The sequence below is a fragment of the Hemiscyllium ocellatum genome, chromosome 31, assembly GCF_020745735.1.
Source record: "Hemiscyllium ocellatum isolate sHemOce1 chromosome 31, sHemOce1.pat.X.cur, whole genome shotgun sequence".
Taxonomy (NCBI): domain Eukaryota; kingdom Metazoa; phylum Chordata; class Chondrichthyes; order Orectolobiformes; family Hemiscylliidae; genus Hemiscyllium; species Hemiscyllium ocellatum.
The window spans coordinates 8,590,867-8,611,981 of record NC_083431.1 but is presented as its reverse complement, the minus strand read 5'-3'; the positions used below and the strand labels follow the sequence as shown (position 1 = coordinate 8,611,981).

The window sequence follows — 21,115 nt, the reverse complement described above, 5'->3', positions numbered from 1 at the left end:
CCAGCTATCCTTAGTAGCCACACACGCAGATGACAAACAAGATGAATTCGACTGGGACAACACTACTAGTATAGGACAAGCCAAACAGAGAACAGCCAGGGAATTCCTAGAGGCATGGCACTCATCCACAGGTTCTATCAACAAACACATCAACCTGGACCCTATATACCGGCCACTGCTGCGGACAGCAACTGACAACCCGGAAGCGGCAGAGACAAGCCACTATAAATGCCGGAGGAAACATCACAGAAGCGCTTCACAGGAGGCTCCCAAGCACTGAGGATGTCACCTAGAAAGGGGACAAAACGTTTGCAACAAAAACTGCGAACAGAACCACAACAGATCAAGGCTGACCCAATTGTGGCCTGAACTGCACAAATCCCCAATACCTACCAGTGAAGAATCTACATAACCCTGCCTTAAAAGTATTCAATGATTTCCCACCTCCACCCTCTCTTGACAGAGTTCCAATGGCAGACAAACCTCCAGGAGGAAATATTTCTGCTCTTCTCCGTCTCTTCTCTGTACATGTTTCAAGTTAACTTTTCACATTTCTAAACTACCCACCGTGTCCAATCCTTTTTCATAATAAACTCAGTCATCCCAGGGTGAACTTTCTCTGAACTGCTTCTGATACATTTACAGGGTTTATTCAATAGGCAGACCAAGACTGTTCACACCCTGTACAAATGTAACTAAACATCCCGATTTTATGTTCCACGCTCCTCAGGTAAGCAAATGATTTGGAGATGCTGGTGTTGGACTGGGGTGTACAAAGTTAAAAATCACACAACACCAGGTTATAGTCCAACAGGACTAACTGGAAGCACGAGCTTTCAGGGCACTGCACCTTCAACAATCACTGATTTATTTACCCAGACACTCAGATTCCTCTGTACCTCAGAGTTTTGCAATCTCTCTCCATTTCAATAACGAATTGCTTTGAGTTCTTCCTGCCAAAGTAGACAAGTTCACATTTTCCCACATGATACTCAACTGGCCAAATTTTTGCTTATTCATTTAATCTATCAACAGATATAACTGAAATCCCTCATTCCAGGGACCACTTATGTGATTTTTTTCTGTACCTTCTTCAAATGTCTTCATATTCTTCTGAAGTGAGGTTCCCTAAACTGGATGCAATATTCCAGTCAATGACAACCAGTGTTTTGTAGAGGTTTATCATAAGACCATGGAAACAGGAACAGAAGAGATCATTCAGCCCCTTGAGCCTCTCAGCCAGTCAATAGGATCATGGTTGATCCAACTCTCCTCCATTTTCCTGACCGTACCCAATCATCCTTGATTCCTCGACTGATCAAGATTTTTGTGTATATTAAAAACAAATATTTAATCTGTTTTAAGTATACATAAGGACTCTGCCCCCATTGTTCTCTGTGACAAGAAGTTCTAAAGATTCTCAAACCTCTGAGAAACTGAATTCTTCCACATCTCAGTCTTAAATTGAAACCCCTTTTAACTGAGACTATGCTTTCTGCCCCTATACTCTCCCATGAGGGTAAACATCCTCTCACATTTACCCTGTCAAGCCCCTTAGGAATCCTGTATGTTTCAATGGGATCACCCCTTAGTCTTCTAAACTTCATTAGATTAGATTACTTACACAGTGTGGAAACAGGCCCTTCGGCCCAACACGTCCACACCGACCCGCCGAAGCGCAACCCACCCATACCCCCACATTTACCCCTTTACCTAACACAACGGGCAGTTTAGCATGGCCAATTCACCTGACCTGCACATCTTTGGGCTGTGGAAGGAAACCGGAGCACCTGGAGGAAACCCACGCAGACACGGGGAGAATGTGCAAACTCCACACAGTCAGTCGCCTGAGTCGGGAATTGAACCCGGGTCTCTGGCGCTTGTGAGGCAGCAGTGCTAACCGCCCACTTTTCTTTTTTAAATTTCTATTTCAATACGAGTCCTAAACCGTTTAGCCTTTGCTCATAAAGCAATCCCTCCACACCAGGAATCATCCTAGAGAACCGTGAGCTGGATAAAATGAAATACAATCCAGATTATAGAAGAGATAGATTATACCTAAAAGCAGCGTGACGTGATTTTCTACATTAGCTCATTCGACACAGACCACAGAGATTAATTGAGTGGGATGTCATAGAGAGGTACAGCATGGAAACAGACCCTTCAGTCCAACTTATCCATGCCGTCCAGATGTACTAAATTAACCTTGTCCCATTTGCCAGCATTTGGCCCATATCGCTCTAAACCCTTCCTATTCATATACCCATCCAGATGTCTTTTAAATGTTGTAATTGTACCAGCCCCCACCGCTTCCTCTGGCAGCTCATTCCATACACACACCACCTTTTGCATGAAAACGTTGTCCCCTAGGTCAGCTTTAAATCTTCCCCCTTTCACTTTATATCTATGCCCTCTAGTTTTGCAATCTCTCCTACTCTGGGGACAAGACCTTGACTATTTAGCCTAACCATGCCCCTCATCATTTTATAAACTTCTATGAGGTCACCCCTCAGCCTCCAACGTTCCAGGGAAAACAGTCTCAGCCTATTCAGCTTCTCCCTATAGCTCAAACCCTCTAACCCTGGCAACATCCTTGCAAACCTTTTCCGAACCCTTTCAAGTCATGAACCCTTTCCTATAGCAAAGAGACCAGAAATGAATGCAATATTCTAAAAGTGGCCTAACCAATGTCTTGTACAGCTGCAACATGATATTTGGAAGTTTATAACAACTAACTATGTACACTAACATAACACCTCAGAGTTAATATACATTATAGCTTATATGCCTAAGGTTATCATTACATTTTCTGCATAGTTGACTGATTGACTGACCAGCTGGTTGACCATCTTCTAACGGCCTGCTAACTCTATAGAGTGAGGTGAAGATCTTTTATATTAGAGCGTCACATGTCATTTAGCTGTCTGAAACGTACACTGCCTTGCTGACATCTGTGCAATAATATAACTAACAAAAGTAATTCACTCTTTGTTCATCACTTTCCTGAAATCCTCTTCTGGTCACTGGACTTTCTTGGACTTTATCTGCAAGGCTGAAGATGCTGTGTGATATACTTTCCACATCCTTAAGAAGGGCTAACTAACTCACAACTTACTGTGTCTTCCATCCAAAGACGCCCCTGCCCTTATGGATCAACCAGAAATTAAAGTTTCGCCAATCCCATTACCTCTACCTCAGGGAAGAATAAGGGCAGCAGATACTTGGGGAACACTACCACCTTCAAATTCTTCTCCAAGTCACACATCATCCTGAATTGAAACCACATCACCGTTCCTTTGCTATTGCTGTGTCAGTATTTACTCCTCATGTATACATCTTGGTTCAAGAAGGTGGCTTGCCACTATGTTCTCTGGAGCAATTGGGAAGGGCAACAGATCCTGGTCAAGCCAATGAAGCCTACCTCCTGAGAATCAACACTTGGTAAAAAGAGGGTCTTAAACTCACATGCCTCATCCGCTAGTCCAGTCTGAACTGAACACCCTGTGAATGGATGGAGAGGAGAGCGTTCAGCTGCCAGCTTCCCTCCAATAGGTAAAGCTGGAGCCTGAGACAGAACGTACCTTAGGATGTGCCACTAGGAAGTCAGCAAGTAGATGAGCCTGGGCCAGCAGCTCCACGTAGTCATGGCAACGGAAGTAGTAGATGCGAGAGAGGATTCCGGAGACAGAAAAAGCCTGCGCTGCTTCCCGTTGCACTGCAAGGCAGAGGGACACATTCAGACACAGAGCAATGGACAGACAGAGAGAGAGAGACAGACAGAGAGAGAGAGTGTGGTAAGGGGGTTGGGGGGGAAGAGAAAGAGAGAGAAAGCAAGACAAAGAGAGCAAGAGAGACAGGTAGAGTCGGACGGACAGACAGGGAGATGCACACATAGACAAACAGAGGGGAACACAGAAAAAGCGAAACACACACGGACACACACACGGACAGAGAATAATAGAGGGAGAAACAGCGTTCCAATTTCAACATACTTTCTACTGAGAATCAGAGATCTACACATAGGAACAGCAAAAGGCCATTCAGCCCCTGAATCATGTTCTGTCATTTCACTAGTTCACTGTTTTAATTTCATTTATCCATCTCGATTCCATAAACCAAACAGTATAATTAGACGACCTATTGTCTGGTTTTAAACGTCCTAATCTAGCTGCAACAGCTTTTTGGGGAAAGAGTTCCAGATTTCCAACCTCTCTTCTTGTGAAAATATACTTTCTGAAAAAACCAGGCTTGAATTTTAAGGTTCTGTGCCTTTGTTCTGGACTCTCATGTTCTCACAACAACAGAACAACATTTCTCTCAAATAACATCACCTCCATTTAATCATATAAACTCCTCAAGTAGTTCACTCTTCATTTTATTTCAATGGAGAACGAGTGCAGGAAGCTACAGCACAGAGGGTTTTGGGGTCCTCGACCATGAATCACAAAAGGCTAGCTTCCAAGTTCAGTGGGTAATACAGAAGGCAATTGGAGTGTTGGTCTTTATTTCAAAAGGAATGCGGTATAAAACTAGTGAAGTTTTGCCTGTAGTCATTAGTCAGGCCACTGCTGGAATACAATGATCAGTTTTGGTCCCATTATCTAGGGAATGATGTACTAGAATTGGAGGCATTTCACAAAAGGTTCAATAGGCTGAAACCAGGTATGGAGGGACTGTCTTCTGACAAGAGGTTGAGTAAGTTGGGTCTGTACTCATTGGAATTTAGAAGAATGAGGTGTGGCCTTACTGAAACACACAAGATTCCTCAGGAACCTGACAGGGTAGTTGTGGAAAGGTCCTATACTTTCCCTCGTGGAGAAGTAGACTTTGAGACTTGGCCATTTGGTTGGTGCACATCCAGTATGTCTGGGCCTGGCACATGGCGCAGATCAGACTGATGTTGCAGGGGACCATACACCACCCTCTGAATTCTGACTGTTGGGAACCATAACAAGCTGTCTGGCTTCTGTCTGTGCGCAAACTGCTATGAGTCTTTAAGCTCTGACAGTTGGGAATGAGCACTGGAGGCGGGGGCAGTGGGGGCGCCACAAGGCAAAGCAAAACATCAAAGTAGATATGAAGTGAGTGAGCATCAGGAGAGCAAGCAATGAGGACTAAGCTGCACCCTAGTCCAAAACATGATGGAGTGTTTGTCCATGCACATAAGTTGTCTTGGCAGCATCAGAATGAAAAGGTGCAGATGTGCTCCAAAGGGTAGCACTGAAGGGCAGAAAAGTACCACCAGTGGATCGGAGAGTACCACAATGATGTGGTGAGGCTGGTACACGTCAATGCCAATGCCCATGGGCATGAGGTTTGTGCAGTCACTGTCCATGGAGCGTGCGCCGAGATGGGTAATGGAGGGGCAAGCAGCAACTCGGATTCACCAGGAAACTGCTCTGACTTTTACGTCAGGAATACTCAGTGTCTGGTTTCTATCTGGCAGGTGGCAGAATGGGAAACTGCAGGGTAACGAGACTAGATAGGGTAGTAATGAGGCTGAAAGTGTGCAATAATCCATGCCAATAGGCCTCTTGCCGCTGACTTGAGAGAATCTTGGTCTCATCATCCAACACTTGGTGGCAGAATGGGACTTCCTGATCTCAACATTGGAAAGGTCCTGTAGCAGTTTCAGGACAATCCCCAGGTTTTGAAAGGAAAATGGTTTTCTTGGAGAACTGGTCAACTTAACATTTGTACAGGCAGGATTTCCCAGTAGCCTGACACTTGTTTCTGGGGAAAGAGCTGCTCAGAGGTATGAGATAACTCAATCAACAAACTGGCACCCAATAGACATTATATCAAGGAACAGGCAGAGTAATGCTAATGGACAGAAACTGTGAACAATGGAGCCCATCTAGTTAATGGGATAACGATTTGATCTAATCGGAAAACAGTTTTGAAGGCTCCATGAAATCATCAACATTTAAATTTGGAACGATGTCAACAGTTCTGACTCCATAGCTGACGCAATTAAACTGGCCCCAGCAATCACTGGAGATTCTTTGTAAAATAAAAATATCTGAGGGGCAGAGTCAGCCGGCCCACCCCTTTGAAACTGCAAGGCCAAAGGCAGCAGGAACCCAGCTATCAGTCTCTCTCTCTTTTGCTTCTTGCATTCTCCTCGCCCTGAGCTCACTGCTCCTCTGGACACCAACCCCTTGGTGCTGAAGGCACTGACCTTGTCTGCAACGTCGGACTTCGGGAGTCCGCAACAACACCCGAAGCGGAGAGGGAGCCCCACTAGACAAGCGACAAGACGCTCGGAGACTGGAAGGACCCTTTGCTGGTCTAGGACGCTCATTCTCTGGGGTAATCGGTTAGACATGGCTGGGGGTGGGGTGGAATTTGTGTCACTTCTAAAGTATAAGTACCCTGTAAATTATGTAGGCTTAAAGATTTACATTGTATCTGCTCCAGCTTTCTTATCTTCAATAGCATAGTGTCGGCTATAAATTTTATCAAGGTATTGTACGGATTGGGCAAGTTGAAGTTTTCTGTAATAAAGTTCACTGGTAATTTTGAACTCATATTTGAGTTCGTCTGTCCTTCATCTGCTTGGCAGAGTTCACAGGAGATCCCAGACCATAGTTCCAGTGTCAGGACCGAAGGGTGATCTGGGCAGTTCGAACCGCTCACTCAAGGGGGACTGCTGGCCAGAATAAAGCAGCTTGATTCTCTTTCTCTCTCTTGGGGGTCCTGCCCGAGTGGGTAGGTACCTGGTGGCCATGGTCCTAACAACAAGAGAGGGAATCGCCCAGGCATTGGTGTGCGGAGATAAGGTCCGACTCGCTGGTCAGGCTATAAACAGCGAGATCTGTTCAGCGCTCTCTCCAGCAGAGTAGCCTTCGTGCGGCATTCCGGGTCGTTGAAGTTTCAGAGCCTGCTGGAGAGAGACCACCACAGTAAATCAGTGGACCACCAGACACTGGCCTGAGTGCGGAGTAAAATGAAAAAGGCCCTCGGACAGAATGGCGACTACAAAGGGATGCTGGTGCTCTGGGATTTGTGATTTGCCAGAAGGTGTGCGAGAATGAAGCAAGATGGAGGAGAGGATCTCCTCGTACCTATTGACTAAGGAATGGGTAGTGGTGCTGATCACAGTAGAGCAGCCGGCAGCAGCTGCCGCTGAGTGGACCGAATATAACTCGAGGTTAGAGAAGGCAGTGTGGCTAGGCTGTTTGGCACAACAGGTGGCCTCAATGGAAGGAACCATAGTGGGGTTGCAAGTGAAATTGAGGGAAACACAGGCCAGCGCTGAGGGGAGCGCTAGAACAGGCTGGGGAGCTGGGAGAAGCAAAGCAGTGCTTGCCATAGGCTCATCAATCATATAGGAATACCCAGGAATTCCTCCAGTGCCAGGTATTAAAGACCAAGGAGAAGGAACAGGACGTCCAGGAACTCCTGGCTCAGAGTACACGAAGGTACAGAGAGCTGGAGGAGAGGTTCAGGGACATACAGGCAGCATATAGAGTTGCCCGTGAGGAGCTAGGGGACAGTGATCATGGGTCATTTAGAGTGAGGATGGGGGGGGAGCTGGAGGAGGCTCTATCCAAAACGATGGATGTACCTGGTACTCCCAGGGGCGTCCCCAGGGGATAGAGGGCTCCAAGCAGCAGATGATTTTCCCAGTGCAGCAGGGAATAGACCGTCTTCTGAGGCACCGGTAGTGAGTCCAGGTCGGCAGGTGGGGTTTGGTCAGTCCAGGGACAGACAGGCCCAAGGAAGGGAAGGAAGCGGGGGGGGGGGTGCGGGGGGGGCGGAAGCGGGGGGTGTCAGTCGAGTACTCCCGGTTGGCAATGGTGTCATCATGTGTGGCACATCGTGACGAGGTGGGGTCATCAAACATGAGGTGGGGGGTGGGGGAAGCCGGATGCCGAAAGACTGGGGGGACAGCAGCCCCAGGTAGGGCAGATGTGCCTGATCAGACAAAGAAAACATGGTTCCCCCAGTTGGACAGGCTGACAGGGGGCCGTTGGAAAGTGATATAATTATTCCCCTCAGGATACACGCGCTCATGGGAATGGTGGCCCACATCCCTTGGCTGACTAGGTCACTTCATGAAGGTGCAGCAAACAGCAGATCTTAATGACTGTGAGGAGGAAGAGAGAGTGAAGCTACTCCTGATGATGTTACACTATTTGTGTAAGGCAGTGACCCCCAGAGCAGGGGGAAACTGACAGTGGCCCCGATTCTGGAGATGATGGGGTTAAACCAGGGTAGTCCCTTCACTCAAGTATGGGAGATGAAGCAACAAGGTTACGGAGACCCCGGACATGTTTGCAGACAGACGATGGGCAGTCAATGAGGGAGCGTGTAGTACTCGGCTACACAGGCAAAATCTAGACAAGATAACAGCCCGCTGGCTGAAGATGCTTGTGGCGAATTGCCTTCCACGAGTGAGGGTGAAGGCACAGCATTGGTTCAATCCAATGGACCTGAATCCGAACAAAGCAGAGGTGATCAGAAAGCTCACGTTGGCATATCATAATGGGGAGCATAGTGAGGAGAAGCCCTGCACAGGAAAGGTGCATGAGATTTCACTGGCACCCCCAAACAGAAGGGAGTGGAGTCAGGAGGGCAGCAGGGTACCCGAGAGGAGACTAGTGCATTATGGGTATGGGGAGCCCAGGCACGACAGAAGGGAGCAGCGGCACCCCAACAAACCCATCAGGGAGAAGGTCTCTGAGATAACGTCAACAGCCCTGGTGGTGGAAGTACCACCAAGAGAAAATTGATGTCAAAGATTTGCTGGCTTAACTGCAGTTCAAAACAGCAGGATTCGGGCAGGTAACCACGGCGACAGGCCAAAGTGTGCCTCCACCAGCATCTCCATCTCCCCTATGACTGCCATCAACCCAGCCAACCTACCTATGCCTGTTAGGGTCTCCCACACGGGCCATACTCTGGGTCAGGATTCAAATCCAGGATGTGGTCAGGAGTTACCTGCTGGATGCAGGTGCTTCCAGTACCACTGTGCACATGGACAATCCCCAAACATCCACTCCATCCAGTGGGGCACCCGACAGTCTTGTTGGTTTTACGGGAAATGGGAAGAATGGGTTTTTCTCTGTTCCCCTGTCCATTAATTAGGAGTGCTCCAGGCCCAGTAGAAGTGCGTCCTGATCAGCTGGGAGCAGAAAGAAAAGGGATCTTAGACGTCGACTTTATAGTGGCACATTAGATCCAAGTGGACCTGAGAAACCACTGTCTGTGGGGCATAGGAGGGGAAGGGGCTGAGAGGGAGGTGATGGTTACAGACTGGGCAGAGGAGAAAGGGTCTCTATGCATTGTGAAACCCAAGGAGGGTACGATTTAGAGGCCCTGGTAAGGAACACGCCAGCTAAGTATCAGGAGTACGCTAAAAGGTATTTGGCTGCCTTCAGGACCCACAAGCATGACTATGGGAGAATCCCGGGGACTGAGGCAAGGATAGATGGGAATCCCACGTCCCGAACTCAGAAACAGTACAAATTCCCCAGGGAAGCGGAGAATGATCTCGAAGTTGTCCCAAGTTCATTGGTCAGGCAGGGGGCATTAAGACCGATAGCTACTGATGTGAACTCGCCTCGTGGGCTGGTGAGAAAGCCAGATAACTCCTGGAGGGCGACGGTGAACTATAGGGTTTTAAATACAAATATTCCAGCTTGCACCCAATGGCCAATCTATTGGGAGAAATCCCAGCATCAGCATCTTCATTCATGGCGCTGGATATTTCGAACGGTTTCTAGTCTGTCCTGGTTCGGCAGGAGGACCAGTACAAATTCGCATTTACTTTTAAAAGGACAACAGTACACATGGAGTACTGTTGACCACAGGGTTTCCATAATAGCCCCAGCATTTTCCACCAGTGTATGCCAGACTGTTTAAAAGAGGCACACAGGCTTGTACAGTACATGGACGACATCCTGTTGTTCACAGACAATAGTGAGGAACATTGCTCCCTAGTTAGTGAGTTGTTAGAACTCCTGTGCAAGAGCAGGTCAAAGGTAAACCCTAAGAAGGCACAGATAGGGTTGAGGCAGGTCAAGTTCCTGGGACTGACCCTGAGGTCTGGAGAGCGCAAAATAGATGCAGCTAGGAGACAGTATAGGAACTCCCCTCTCCAGTGGGCATGAGAGGGGTTAGATCCTTTCTAGGAATCACAAGCTACTGTTGTGATTTTATTGAGGACCATGCAGCAACAGTGGCACCCCTCCTCAGGTTGTTGCATAAGGGGGTAGAATGGGAATGGGGCGAGAGGTGCGAGGCTGCATTTGTGCACCTGAAGCAGGACCTACAGAAGGCTCCAGCCTTGGGAGCCATTGACCCAAAGGAGTTTTTCCTGGAGGCAGCCACAGGCAGTGATGGCTTGAGTGCAGTGCTCCCCCTGGGTCCTCACAGAGGTGGAGAAATCTTACTCCAACTGTGAGGTCCACCTGCTAGCCATCTACTGGGCCATAAAAAGAACCCAGGTGTTCGTCTGGATGTTTCCCCATCACTCTCCTAACCCACCAAATGCTGCTGGATGGTCGAATTAAGGACGGCACTGTCAGCAGTGCGAGGATCACGCATTGGACCTTGCTCCTCTCCCAAATGGCCCTTTGGGTAAAGGGATTGGGTGAGCCACAGCTCGCAGCCAACCTGGCCTACCCAGGTTAGTCCCATCACTGTTTGGCCAAGAGGGTCTGGGAGGTGGATGTTGGGTTCCGGACAGTGCTGCACTCCATAGGCAGGGAGATTTATGTAGATACGTCCAGCATGGTATCAGAGGGCACCAGATTAACAGGTTGCGGGATCTGGGTCCAACGCTGACATCACCCTGGACCTGAAGCTCCTGTCGACTCTGAGTGCCCAGCAGGCAGAGTTAGCTGTGGTCACGTATGTGGTGAGCCACCCCAAGAGTTTCCCAATCCTTTACTATCTGTGCAGATATTATGTTCACGTGCAATTGTAGCCAGAGTACTTGGTCATCTGGTCCCACCGAAGGTACACCTCCTCAATGGGAACCTCCGGCCACCAAGCCCACGTTAGAGGGGATTATGGCAGCCGTAGGAAAGAGCGGGGATAGGTAGATTCACAAAGTGAAAGCCCATTCCAAGACAAAGCCATGGGCTGAGGGGAACCAAAATGGCGACCTTCTGACTAGAGAGGGAGCCAGGAGTGGGGTAGAGTGGGGAAGGATGGGTGGCAGCAGCTAGGAGACATCCCCACAGGGACAGGGAACCCGGGAGTACCTCTGGCCCCAGTGCAGGCGCAGGATCCAATCCTGAGAAATGCCGCAGCAGCAATCTGCAGGCAGGAAAGGATAGAGGGTCCCTATGGAGTCAAAGATCTAGTAGTGAAGGGAGGCACATTGTTCAAAATCAATAGGTGATTGGTGCCCTCCCTTCACAGAAGGGAATTCATGGAGTAGCCCACAAGGGCCATGGGGCAGGAAACTCCAGACCAGACTCCACCTGGCAACGAGTGGAAAGGGTAGGATGGTGGCCTGGCCTCCGGGAGGATGTTGCAATTTCTGCGCGAACTGTGATTAATCCTGACCCCCAGAAGAGAAAGGTGTCATTAGGACATACCCGGAGGGTGGAGGGGCCATGGCAGTCTGTCCAGATTGATTATATTGGACCCCTTTCCCACCGCTCCAGGGGGATACAAGTACTGCCTGGTGCTGGTGGATGTGTTTTCAGTGGGTGGAAGCCTTCCCCTGTTGAACAGCCACCGCTGTGGGTACAGCGAGGATTCTGGTCAGGGAAGTATTCTCCAGGTGGGGACTCCCGCAGTTTGTGAAGTCGGACCAGGAGAGGCAGTTCATGGGACAGATGATGCAAGCTACCTTAAGGTGCTAGGCATCAGGACAAAACAGCATGTAGTAGTTAACCCCTAGTCCTCGGGCCACAGAGTGGTTGAACTGCACCATTAAGGAGCGGTTGTGGAAGGAGATCAGCAATTCTCCCAACTGGTAGGTGGAAGTCCTAACCCCTAGTGTTGATGACGATCCAAACCAGCCAGTCTCAGAATACAGGGTATTCCCCACATGGGCTCATGATTGGTTGAGTCATGAGGACCCCACTACACATCGTGGTGCTGGCCCTGTCAGAGGGACAACTCAGGGAAGTGAACAGGGACAGATTTATAAGCAGGCTACTGGATCAGTTCAAAAAGATCCATTGGTAGGCAGCCAATAACATGGGGCCCAGCACCACAGGAACAAGCTGCTGCTGGAGCCCAGTACCCAATAGGAATGGGGTGCAGGAAACCAGGTAATGGTCCAGAACTTTGCCCAGGTAGGAGTTTTCAAACCCCTGTATGCTGGACCCTACAGTGTAATGGAATAAGCCAGCCCAATGGTTTACGTGGTACACTTCCCAAGAAGGTCAAGTGGTACCATATTAATCAGTGCAAGATGTTTGACCCGCCAAGATGGACAAGGGGAAGAAAAGGGGGAAGGGTAGGGAAGGGACAGGCAGGCAGGCCCTGGTAGTAGGAGGGACTGTAGGGGAGGCCACGGACCCCACAGCCAGTCAGCCAGTAACAGCATGCTGTCCTCACCCAAAGAAACCGGAGGTTCAGCCCACTTTGACACCAGCCATAACAGATTCCAGTCAGGTAGTGGTAGCCCTGATTACCCAGGGGTAGGACGGGCAAACTGCATATGGGAGGCAGAGTTCATTGAACAGAAGGAGATGGAGGTATCCCCCTAATATGGGGACTAACAATGATGCAGAGGAGTCGTAGGGTGCTCAAGGCTCCGGCAAGGTGGTCCCCAGTACAGTTTGCCACAAAGGCCAGGGCCGGCAACAAGAAAATAAAAGATGAGGGGGTCAGGGATACAGCCCTCCAGGTGAAAGGGGGCCCAACCTCAGCAGGGAGCGTAGGGGGGTCCTAAAGACACCCAGTGGAAGAGGGGGCTTGCTTGCCCCTCACCCTCGACAGGTGCAACTTTGGTCCCCGAGGACAGGTCAGAGAAAGGAATGGCCCCGCCATAGTGGGGGTGAGTTTTAACTTGGCCAGCCAGAGACCGGTGGCACTGTAAATAGATAGAACATGTATGTAGTTAAAGGGCCTACTGTAAACTGGTAAGTTTCAGCATGACGTATGTGTCTACGTAAGTGACGTAGTACAGTTTGGGAATAGATGAATGGATGACGGGTGCTCGGACCCTGCAGAGCCACAGCTGTGGGAGAAACTGCAGCCAGCAGAGTCAAGAGGTGTCAATCACCTGGATAAATGGTTGCGAATTTCAAAACAATGGCACGTGCCATTGATGGAAAGATGCTCTCCTGCCTTAAAGCAGAGGGCGGGAATTAAAACCAAAAGGCGAGAAGTGTTTTTGTTCTGTTTTCCAGATGGGTCATCTGGTGACATGGGTAACGGTGGTGGCGAGCATCAAGATGGGTATGGCGCATCAGGAACTACCAAGGTGTCTATGGTTTACGGGTGCTCCGGGGGTAGGGCACCCCTCCTAACAACAGGCTGGGGAATCCAATCGGACAGGCCTGTTACTTCCAGGAGGGGAGGTGGCCCAGGTAGCTGGGGTACAATTCAACCAGATTCTCTGACCACAAGAGTTTCATGTACAGGGAAGCATCCATCCCCTGTGCAGAGGTGCAAGTGGAGACCGACTGGATTAGGGTGACTGAGGGCAGACAGATGTGTCTGACCTGTGAGGGGAACGTTCCGTTTGGGAGGTGGCGGTGGCTCAGGAAGCTGAGCCCAGACACGAGGGATCGATCCTCGGACTGGGAACACTTGGATGACGACACTTACTGGACCATCATGGATCACTGGGGAGGGTCACTGTATGTTGGGACAAATGGTGAGACTATGACCAAGGACTGCACTTATGCGTATGGGGGTCTGTCAGGGCATGCCCGGCAGGGACATCAATCATGTTTGTGAAATGGTGGCAGGACTCCAGGAGTGGGATTACTTAGGACCGGAATGGAACGGCATGTATAACTCCCAGGACAGGGATAACAGTGAAGGCCGTTCAGGTTCTGGTTCAGGTGAAGAAGCCCCTGCCCACAGGCCCACCAATTGACCCTCACAAACGTCCGACCACCACTACCAGGGGATCTGAGAATGGGTTAGTACTCACCCCCACAAAGAAGGTACTGTACGAAGGGGTACATTACGCCGTGGCCTCAGTCATGTTAAATCTGGCCGAAATACAACACTAGCATGGTATCCCAGGGAAGCAGAACTGTGATATCCAGCCTTGTTGAAGGATATGCTTCAAAAAGTTTCACAACTTGGACTTTGAGGATTTTGATGTAGAGGAGATGTATCACAGAGGGAGAGATTTCACTGTGGGTGCCAGTAGGCAAAAGTGGGGAGTAATGCTGGAACATCATTTGTTAATAGTATGGGGAATGTGGAGCTAGCTCTGCAGATTAACAGATTAAAGGGGCAGCTCTGAAAGATATTGGAGGATGAAAATACTGTGGTGGGGTCAGGCTTACATGAAGAGTGGCAATGACTCTACATCTTAAGGAAATTATAGTACAATTGGAACTACATGCCAAAACCATAAATGCTTTAATTCGGGAAGACTGGAATGTGTCCGATCAGGCTGCTCAAAATAAGGTGTATGGGCTGTATGGGGCTTGGTTACTGGGGGAAGGGAGCAGCAACTTGGAGGATCTGAGGCAAGGAAAGGTCCCCTCCTGGATAAGCAACCAGCACCTAGCAGCACTATACCCTTATAACAGCATCTTGGGTCCTTATTGGCTTTGTGTGGCCTCCGAGGCCTAGCCAGTACCGGTAGATGGTGGAAAGTCCAACCATACTATTAATGGGGGTGGTGGTGAGAATCCCAGTCATGAGAACCTTGGGACAGCCAGCCCCCTATACAGAGTGGAAAACTTAGGAGTAATTCGTGGGGGAGGACATATTCGCTATGGGAAGGTCCCGCCTTATGTCACAGTGAAGGAGCAAACTGTGGCAGGCACTGACCTTCTGGGTTGTCAGAGCCAGGGAACACCTGTACTTCTGTACCCCCAGCACATGGACACCAAGGCGAGACCTCACTGTGGGTTCAGAACTGTTGGGGCAGAGCCCATCAATTGCACCATGGAAGTGATGGCTGCGGACTACGTCTTCCCACAGGTAGCATACATAGGGGGTGGGACATATTGTGTCACTACCAGTGCTCCGTGTCCGATAACACACAGCACCTTTGACCAGGTGGCACACGAGTGGATATTGCCCATCCAGGCACCTTGCTCGGTCCACCTCTCAGTATGGGAGAATGTCTCGGATCTACGAAAGTACATAACACATTGTGGTTATGATATATCCCCGCACCGGAGCAGCTCAAAGAGCTCCAGGCAGCTGTACATTGTCACAGAAACATTTCTTCTTCCTGGAGCAGAAAACTCGGAACATCGCTCGAGAGATCCAGGACATAAAACCGCTTCAATGGTGGGATCTAGGAGCGTGGATTGTGGGTAAGAATTGTCTCCCACTTGTTATTGTTATTTGTTATTGTTCACACGGTTTTAGTCCTGTACCTAATAGGCGCAAATTGCCAAGCCCGCAAATGCAAAATCGTGCAACAATCCTTACCAATAGGCCCCTTGCCGCTGACTTATGAGAATCTTTGTCTCATCATCCAACACTTGGTGGCACAATGGGACTTCCTGATCTCAACATTGGAAAGGTCTTCACAAGACATCACTCAATTTACTCAAATTTCTCACCCTGGTGTACTATATTCAGGGGCTGGGAAGGTTCTGCCCCCATCTCTGCTACCTCTACTGATCTTCCATTCTTAACTGTCACACAGCTCTGACATTCCCTCCACTTTCATTGCAAAAACAGGTGAACTTGCATTTATATAGCATCTTTCACATCCTCAGAACATCAAATAAAGCACTTCATAAGTAACAACATAATGAACCATTACATTCTGTTTATGCAGAGCGAGATCTCATTGAAATAAATAACCAGACAGTCTGCTTTTAATGATATAAGTTGGCCCAGAACCCCATCCCTTCTCTTGGTTTACTGCTGAAGGATATTTTGAAACAAGAGGCTTCAGTTGAACGTTTCAACTGATAGATAATACAGCACTGCCTCAGTGGTACAAAGGTTGCATCCGCTTCCATTTCATACCCTACTTCTGATGCGAGACCTTGAGCCCATGAGCTTAGAAGTCAGAGATGAGGGTCACGGAATGATGAGCAAGATCCCAGGCCCTCACCCTCTCAGTTTGCCCATTGAACAGCTGCAGCCAGCTGAACAGCATACCTTCATCCTGGTTGGACTCAGCAATCAGGTGGCAATGGTGCACAGCGGCAGCAGCGATGTCCATTGCTCGGTCCACGATAAAACTACCTTCTGTATCAATGTACACGGACTCACCGCCCAGGCCACCAAAGCATTCGGGGATTTGCGCATCCACAACCAACTGGATACTGCACAACATGGAGAAACAAAACAGGGATCTCAGTTGACTGACTGCAAATGCACAGGGTGCTCACTTTTATTTTAAAATTCAAGATATACTTTATTCATTAAAAAATCTCTTTGTATATACAATATACATTGTCACAAAAGCATTCGGTTCTGTACAATTGCATATCAAATGAACAAACAAAACACTGGACTTTGACTCAATCTGAAAAAAAAAGACCTCTCTTGTACATACAAACAAATATTTACATATATTTGAGACAGTGGGAGGGTCTGAAAACTGAATGCACCCCCATTTACCTTCAGCAGGAAGACCTCAGAGAGTGGTCTTTCCCCACTACACCTTGGCAGCAGCTGCCCCAAACTTTAGTGAGTCCCTCAACATATTGTCCTGGATCTTGGAATGTGCCAGTCTGCAACACTTGGTTGGGTTCAACTCCTTGCTTTGGAAAGACCAACAAGTTTCGTGCAGACCAAAGAGTGTCTTTCAATGAGTTGATGGTCCTTTAGGTTGAGTTGATGTTTGTCTCTATGTGCGTCCCAGAGAACAGACAGCTCACACATTACATGCATGGAATAATCCCACAGAGGCCAGTAGCCAGTCACCAAGTCACCCTTTTTTAACATGTGCACAGTACACTGGCTGTAGCCAACCAGCTCAGAGTCAGTCCCTGAAGTCAGGAGATTCTCAGAATCACCTGTTAATTTAATTTATTAATTCCTCCAAGGAGGAGACTTCGAATCACCAGTTTATATCTATCAGTCCTGATTCGCCCAGGTTAATAACCTCAATCAAGGATCTCATAGTTAATAAGATCCACCTGGTTCCAATTACTGACTTTAAGGGAACTCTCCAGAATTCCAATTCCTTTCACTATCCAGTCAGAACAGTAAAAGGTAGAAGGCTATTTGACTGTAGCTGGGGTGTAGTTGATTAGGAATGGATTTTTTTCAGGATAAGTAACACGATAAAGACGTGGGATCAAACCTGCACTCTTCTAACTAGGCCCACAACCTCTGATTGTAGGAAAATAATTATCGATAAACTATGAAACTTATCAAATTTGCATTGTACTGTGCACCTTGCTGGTTCCATGTTTGAGACACAGTATTAAATAAGGACTTACATGGGTGCAGAATGGTATCTTACCTTAGCTGAGTTTTCCCAATACCAGGAGCGCCACAGACCTCTACGATTTTACCAATGGGTACACCTCCCCCGAGGACTTCATCAAGAGCAGAGCAGAAGGTGATGATGGAGCCTTGAGCATGCTCCTGCTCCAGCAGTTCCAGAGCTGTGTACTTCCGAGCAGACGGCAACCTCACACTCAGCTGGGATTCCTCTCCAGACCCCTCTCGTCTCACAATTTGTAAAATTTCTAATGCTTCCTCCTTGGAGATGCCCAGCTCTAAATAGCAATATAAAGGATACACTTTCAGGACAGATAGAAAGGAATATTCAACCACGTTGTGAGAGTCAAAAATGCAATGACTGGTATGCCGCAGTGGGAGCTGGTGCAGATTATTGCATGCTTCTAGATTTTCCATCTTCCTCTGTGGTGCCAGTATTTACTGCTAGTGCCCAAGATACAACTATGTAACATAGGACTGGAGGAACAGGGAAGTCAGCCCAGATTCAAGGCCCTCATTTTTGTGAATGCCATGTTTCAATTTTACCATTAAAGGAAATAGTCCTAATTTAACCAGGGCATGGAAACAAAAATCCCCTCTTCTCTGGAGGCTGTCAATCCCGGGGCACATGGCACTTTCCAGGGCCTTACCCAGATGCTCATTCCCTACTGTGAATCCAACAGGTTGTACAACCTGGAAGGGCATCACAGCCTAAACAAACCCCATTTTCTCACATCGGGACTAGAACCTCTAACTGGGCTGACGGCCTTCCCACAGGCCAAAGACCTCAGCTGTCCTCACTGTCCGAAGGCAATAGTCAACTACTGCTATTGTAATCACAGCTTATATTTTCCAAGGCTCTTCATAGAAACATTTTCAAACAAAATAAGAAACCAGTCTGAAATAACTCCACAGACATCGGTATCCTGCCACCAAGACACCCTTTATTTACATGTGGAGAGTCCTTGACATTGATCCATCTCCCTCAGAACCAGCTCTCAGACGAAGGCTGGAGGGATTAAAATTGGGGATGCTTCAGTGGTGATTGTAGAGAGTTTTGGGACTGGAGGAGATTACAGAGATAGGTAGGTAGGTACAAGACCATGGAGGTCAATAGACTATTTAACACCAGAATTCTGAAAGTGAAGCTAAGGTTTCAAATAGTATGGAACTTGGTTTGCTCAGTCCTTTGAGCATAGGAATTGAGAAGTCATGATGAGGTTGTACAGGACGTTGGTGAGTCCCCTTCTGGAGTACTGTGACCGGTTCTGGTCGTCCTGTTATAGAAAGGATATTATTAAGCTGGAGAGGGTTCAAAAGAGATTTACCAGGATGTTGCCTGGTCTTAAAGGTTACCGGGGTGGGGGGGGGGAAGGAGATTGAATAAAAGGGGGGTGGGGTTGGGGAGAAGATAGCTGTGATGACGATAGGTAGATGCAGGTAGGGGGTGATGGTGATAGGCCGGAGGGGAAGGTGGAGTGGATAGATGGGAAGGAAGATGGACAGACAGGACAGGTTAAGAGTCAGCTCAAGAGTTGGAGGGTTGAATCTGGGATGAGATGGGGAAGGGGAGATGAGGAAACTGGCAAAATCGACATTGATGCCATGTGATTGGAGGGTCCCAAGGTCGAAGACGAGGCATTCTTCCTCCAGACGTCAGGTGGTTAGGATTTGGTGGTGGAGACAGAGCGGGAGGGGGCATTGGCATAATCAGCCATACCAAAGGATTGTTTGCTGTGTGCATCACAGAGATGTTCTCTGAAACGTTCCACGAGTTGGCAACCTGTCTCCCCAGTGTAGAGGAAACCATATCAACAGCAACAAACACAGTAGATGAGGTGTTTGGATGTGCAGGAAATTCTCTGCTGGACGTGGAAGGATCCTTTGGGACCTTGGATGGAGGTGAGGGAAAGAAGCTTTCCGCCACATGATTAATGATCATTACGGTAGCACATAGCCCTGACTTGCTGATTTACGTTAGCATGCTGTCCTTATTTTATGCAATTTACAGGAACAGTGAATCTTAGTTTCTGATGTGGAGGTGCCGGTGTTGGACTGGGGTGGACGAAGTTAAAAATCACACAACACCAGGTTACAGTCCAACAGGTTTATTTGGAAGCACTAGCTTTCGAAGTGCTGCTCCTTCATTAGGTGGTTGTAGAGAATAAGACTTAAAAGAAGTTCTGGGATCTACACATTAATGAACCAAAACCCATTCCAAAAAAACAAAAGACTTTTTTTTGCCCGAAACGTCGATCATTCCTGATGAAGGGCTTTTGCCCGAAGCATTGATTTTCCTGCTCCACAGACCTGCTGTGTTTTTCCAGCACCAATCTAATCTTGACAACAATTCAGAAGATTGAATTGCTTCAAAGGCTTGTTCAATGTATCACTATAATATTTTGCTATAAATTCTCTATCTTATGGTCTTAGTCACCACAACCACCTGATTGAAGGAGCAGCGCTCCGAAAGCTAGTCTTTCCAAATAAACCAGTTGGACTGTAACCTGGTGTGGTATTATTTTTAACTTTATCTTAGTTTAGCGAGTTTCGGTGGTCTTGTGCTTTTGGTTTATTACGGTAATTTATGCCCCTGTTTCAAAGTGTTAGGTAGCTATTCCTTTAGGTACATTACGGTCGATGACTGTATCCTTTTACCTTTGCTGAGTTCCGTGGCTCGCACCCCGCTCAGATCCTCAGCGCTTTGGAAGCCGGAGCTGATCAGTTTGACCCTGAGCCCGGGTGGGAGTGGGAAGCTGCCCAGGTCCCTCTGCATCTTCCCCTCCCGCAGCAGCCGGAAAAGCCCCGGGGGCCTCACTTCGAGCAGACCTGGAATAGACTGCCTGTGATCCCCTTTATCATTTCCTGTACCGCGGCCCCCAGGAGAGTAACCTGGCGAAGCAAAAAAAAATCCTTCAAAAGCAGCGGTACGAATTTCATCCGCTTCACTCCTGCAACATCCCCCCGCCAAAAAAACAGCCTTGTTAAACAGCTCCCAGAGCCTCCTGCTGGCTTCTTGGAGACACTTCAGGGTCTTAAAGGGACAGAATCAAAAATCACACACCACTAGGCTATAGTCCAACAGGTTTAATTGGAAGCACTAGCAACTACCTGATGAAGGGGCGTCGCTCAGAAAGCTAGTGCTTCCAATTAAACCTGTTGGATTATAACCTGGTGTTGTGAGATTTTAAACTTTGTACACCCTAGTCCAACACCGGCACCTCCAAATCATTAAAGAGACAGTGCATCCCCAAGGTGGGGGAGAGAGATGCTTCTCACCAACTGTAGCTCAGTTGGTATCTTCAAGACATGGTATGACCAGTGGTGAGAAAGACCCTCCTAGTCAGATCCTTTCATCATACCCAGAGTGTCACCCTCCTCTGTATGTTGCCCTTGAGGTGGCAGCTGTGGGAAAGAGAACACCGCCAATTGTTTTGTGAGGTTCATCCCAAGTAGCACAAGGACATGCGACTGCATTCTATGGGCTGTTCCCAGGGATGCACACTGTGACAAAAATTTGGAAAGCAGTGACAGAATCAGTCCAGACCGGCATGGATTCAATAAAGGGATATCATGCTTGACAAAGAGA

General features: G+C 48.2%; 1 protein-coding gene across 1 annotated transcript in view; it reads right to left on the bottom strand.

Annotated features, from left to right (window-relative positions):
• Nucleotides 1-20,533, bottom strand: part of rad51c (RAD51 paralog C) — a 33,611-nt gene extending 13,078 nt beyond the window's left edge. The window contains exons 1-4 of the mRNA XM_060848034.1: nt 20,185-20,533; nt 17,546-17,804; nt 16,231-16,397; nt 3,582-3,715 (exon numbers count right to left, since the gene is read on the bottom strand). Of these exons, the coding sequence (XP_060704017.1) occupies nt 3,582-3,715; nt 16,231-16,397; nt 17,546-17,804; nt 20,185-20,302 (678 nt within the window). The 5' untranslated portion in view covers nt 20,303-20,533. The remainder of the gene's footprint in view (nt 1-3,581; nt 3,716-16,230; nt 16,398-17,545; nt 17,805-20,184) is intronic.
• Between the last annotated feature and the right edge of the window lie 582 nt (nt 20,534-21,115).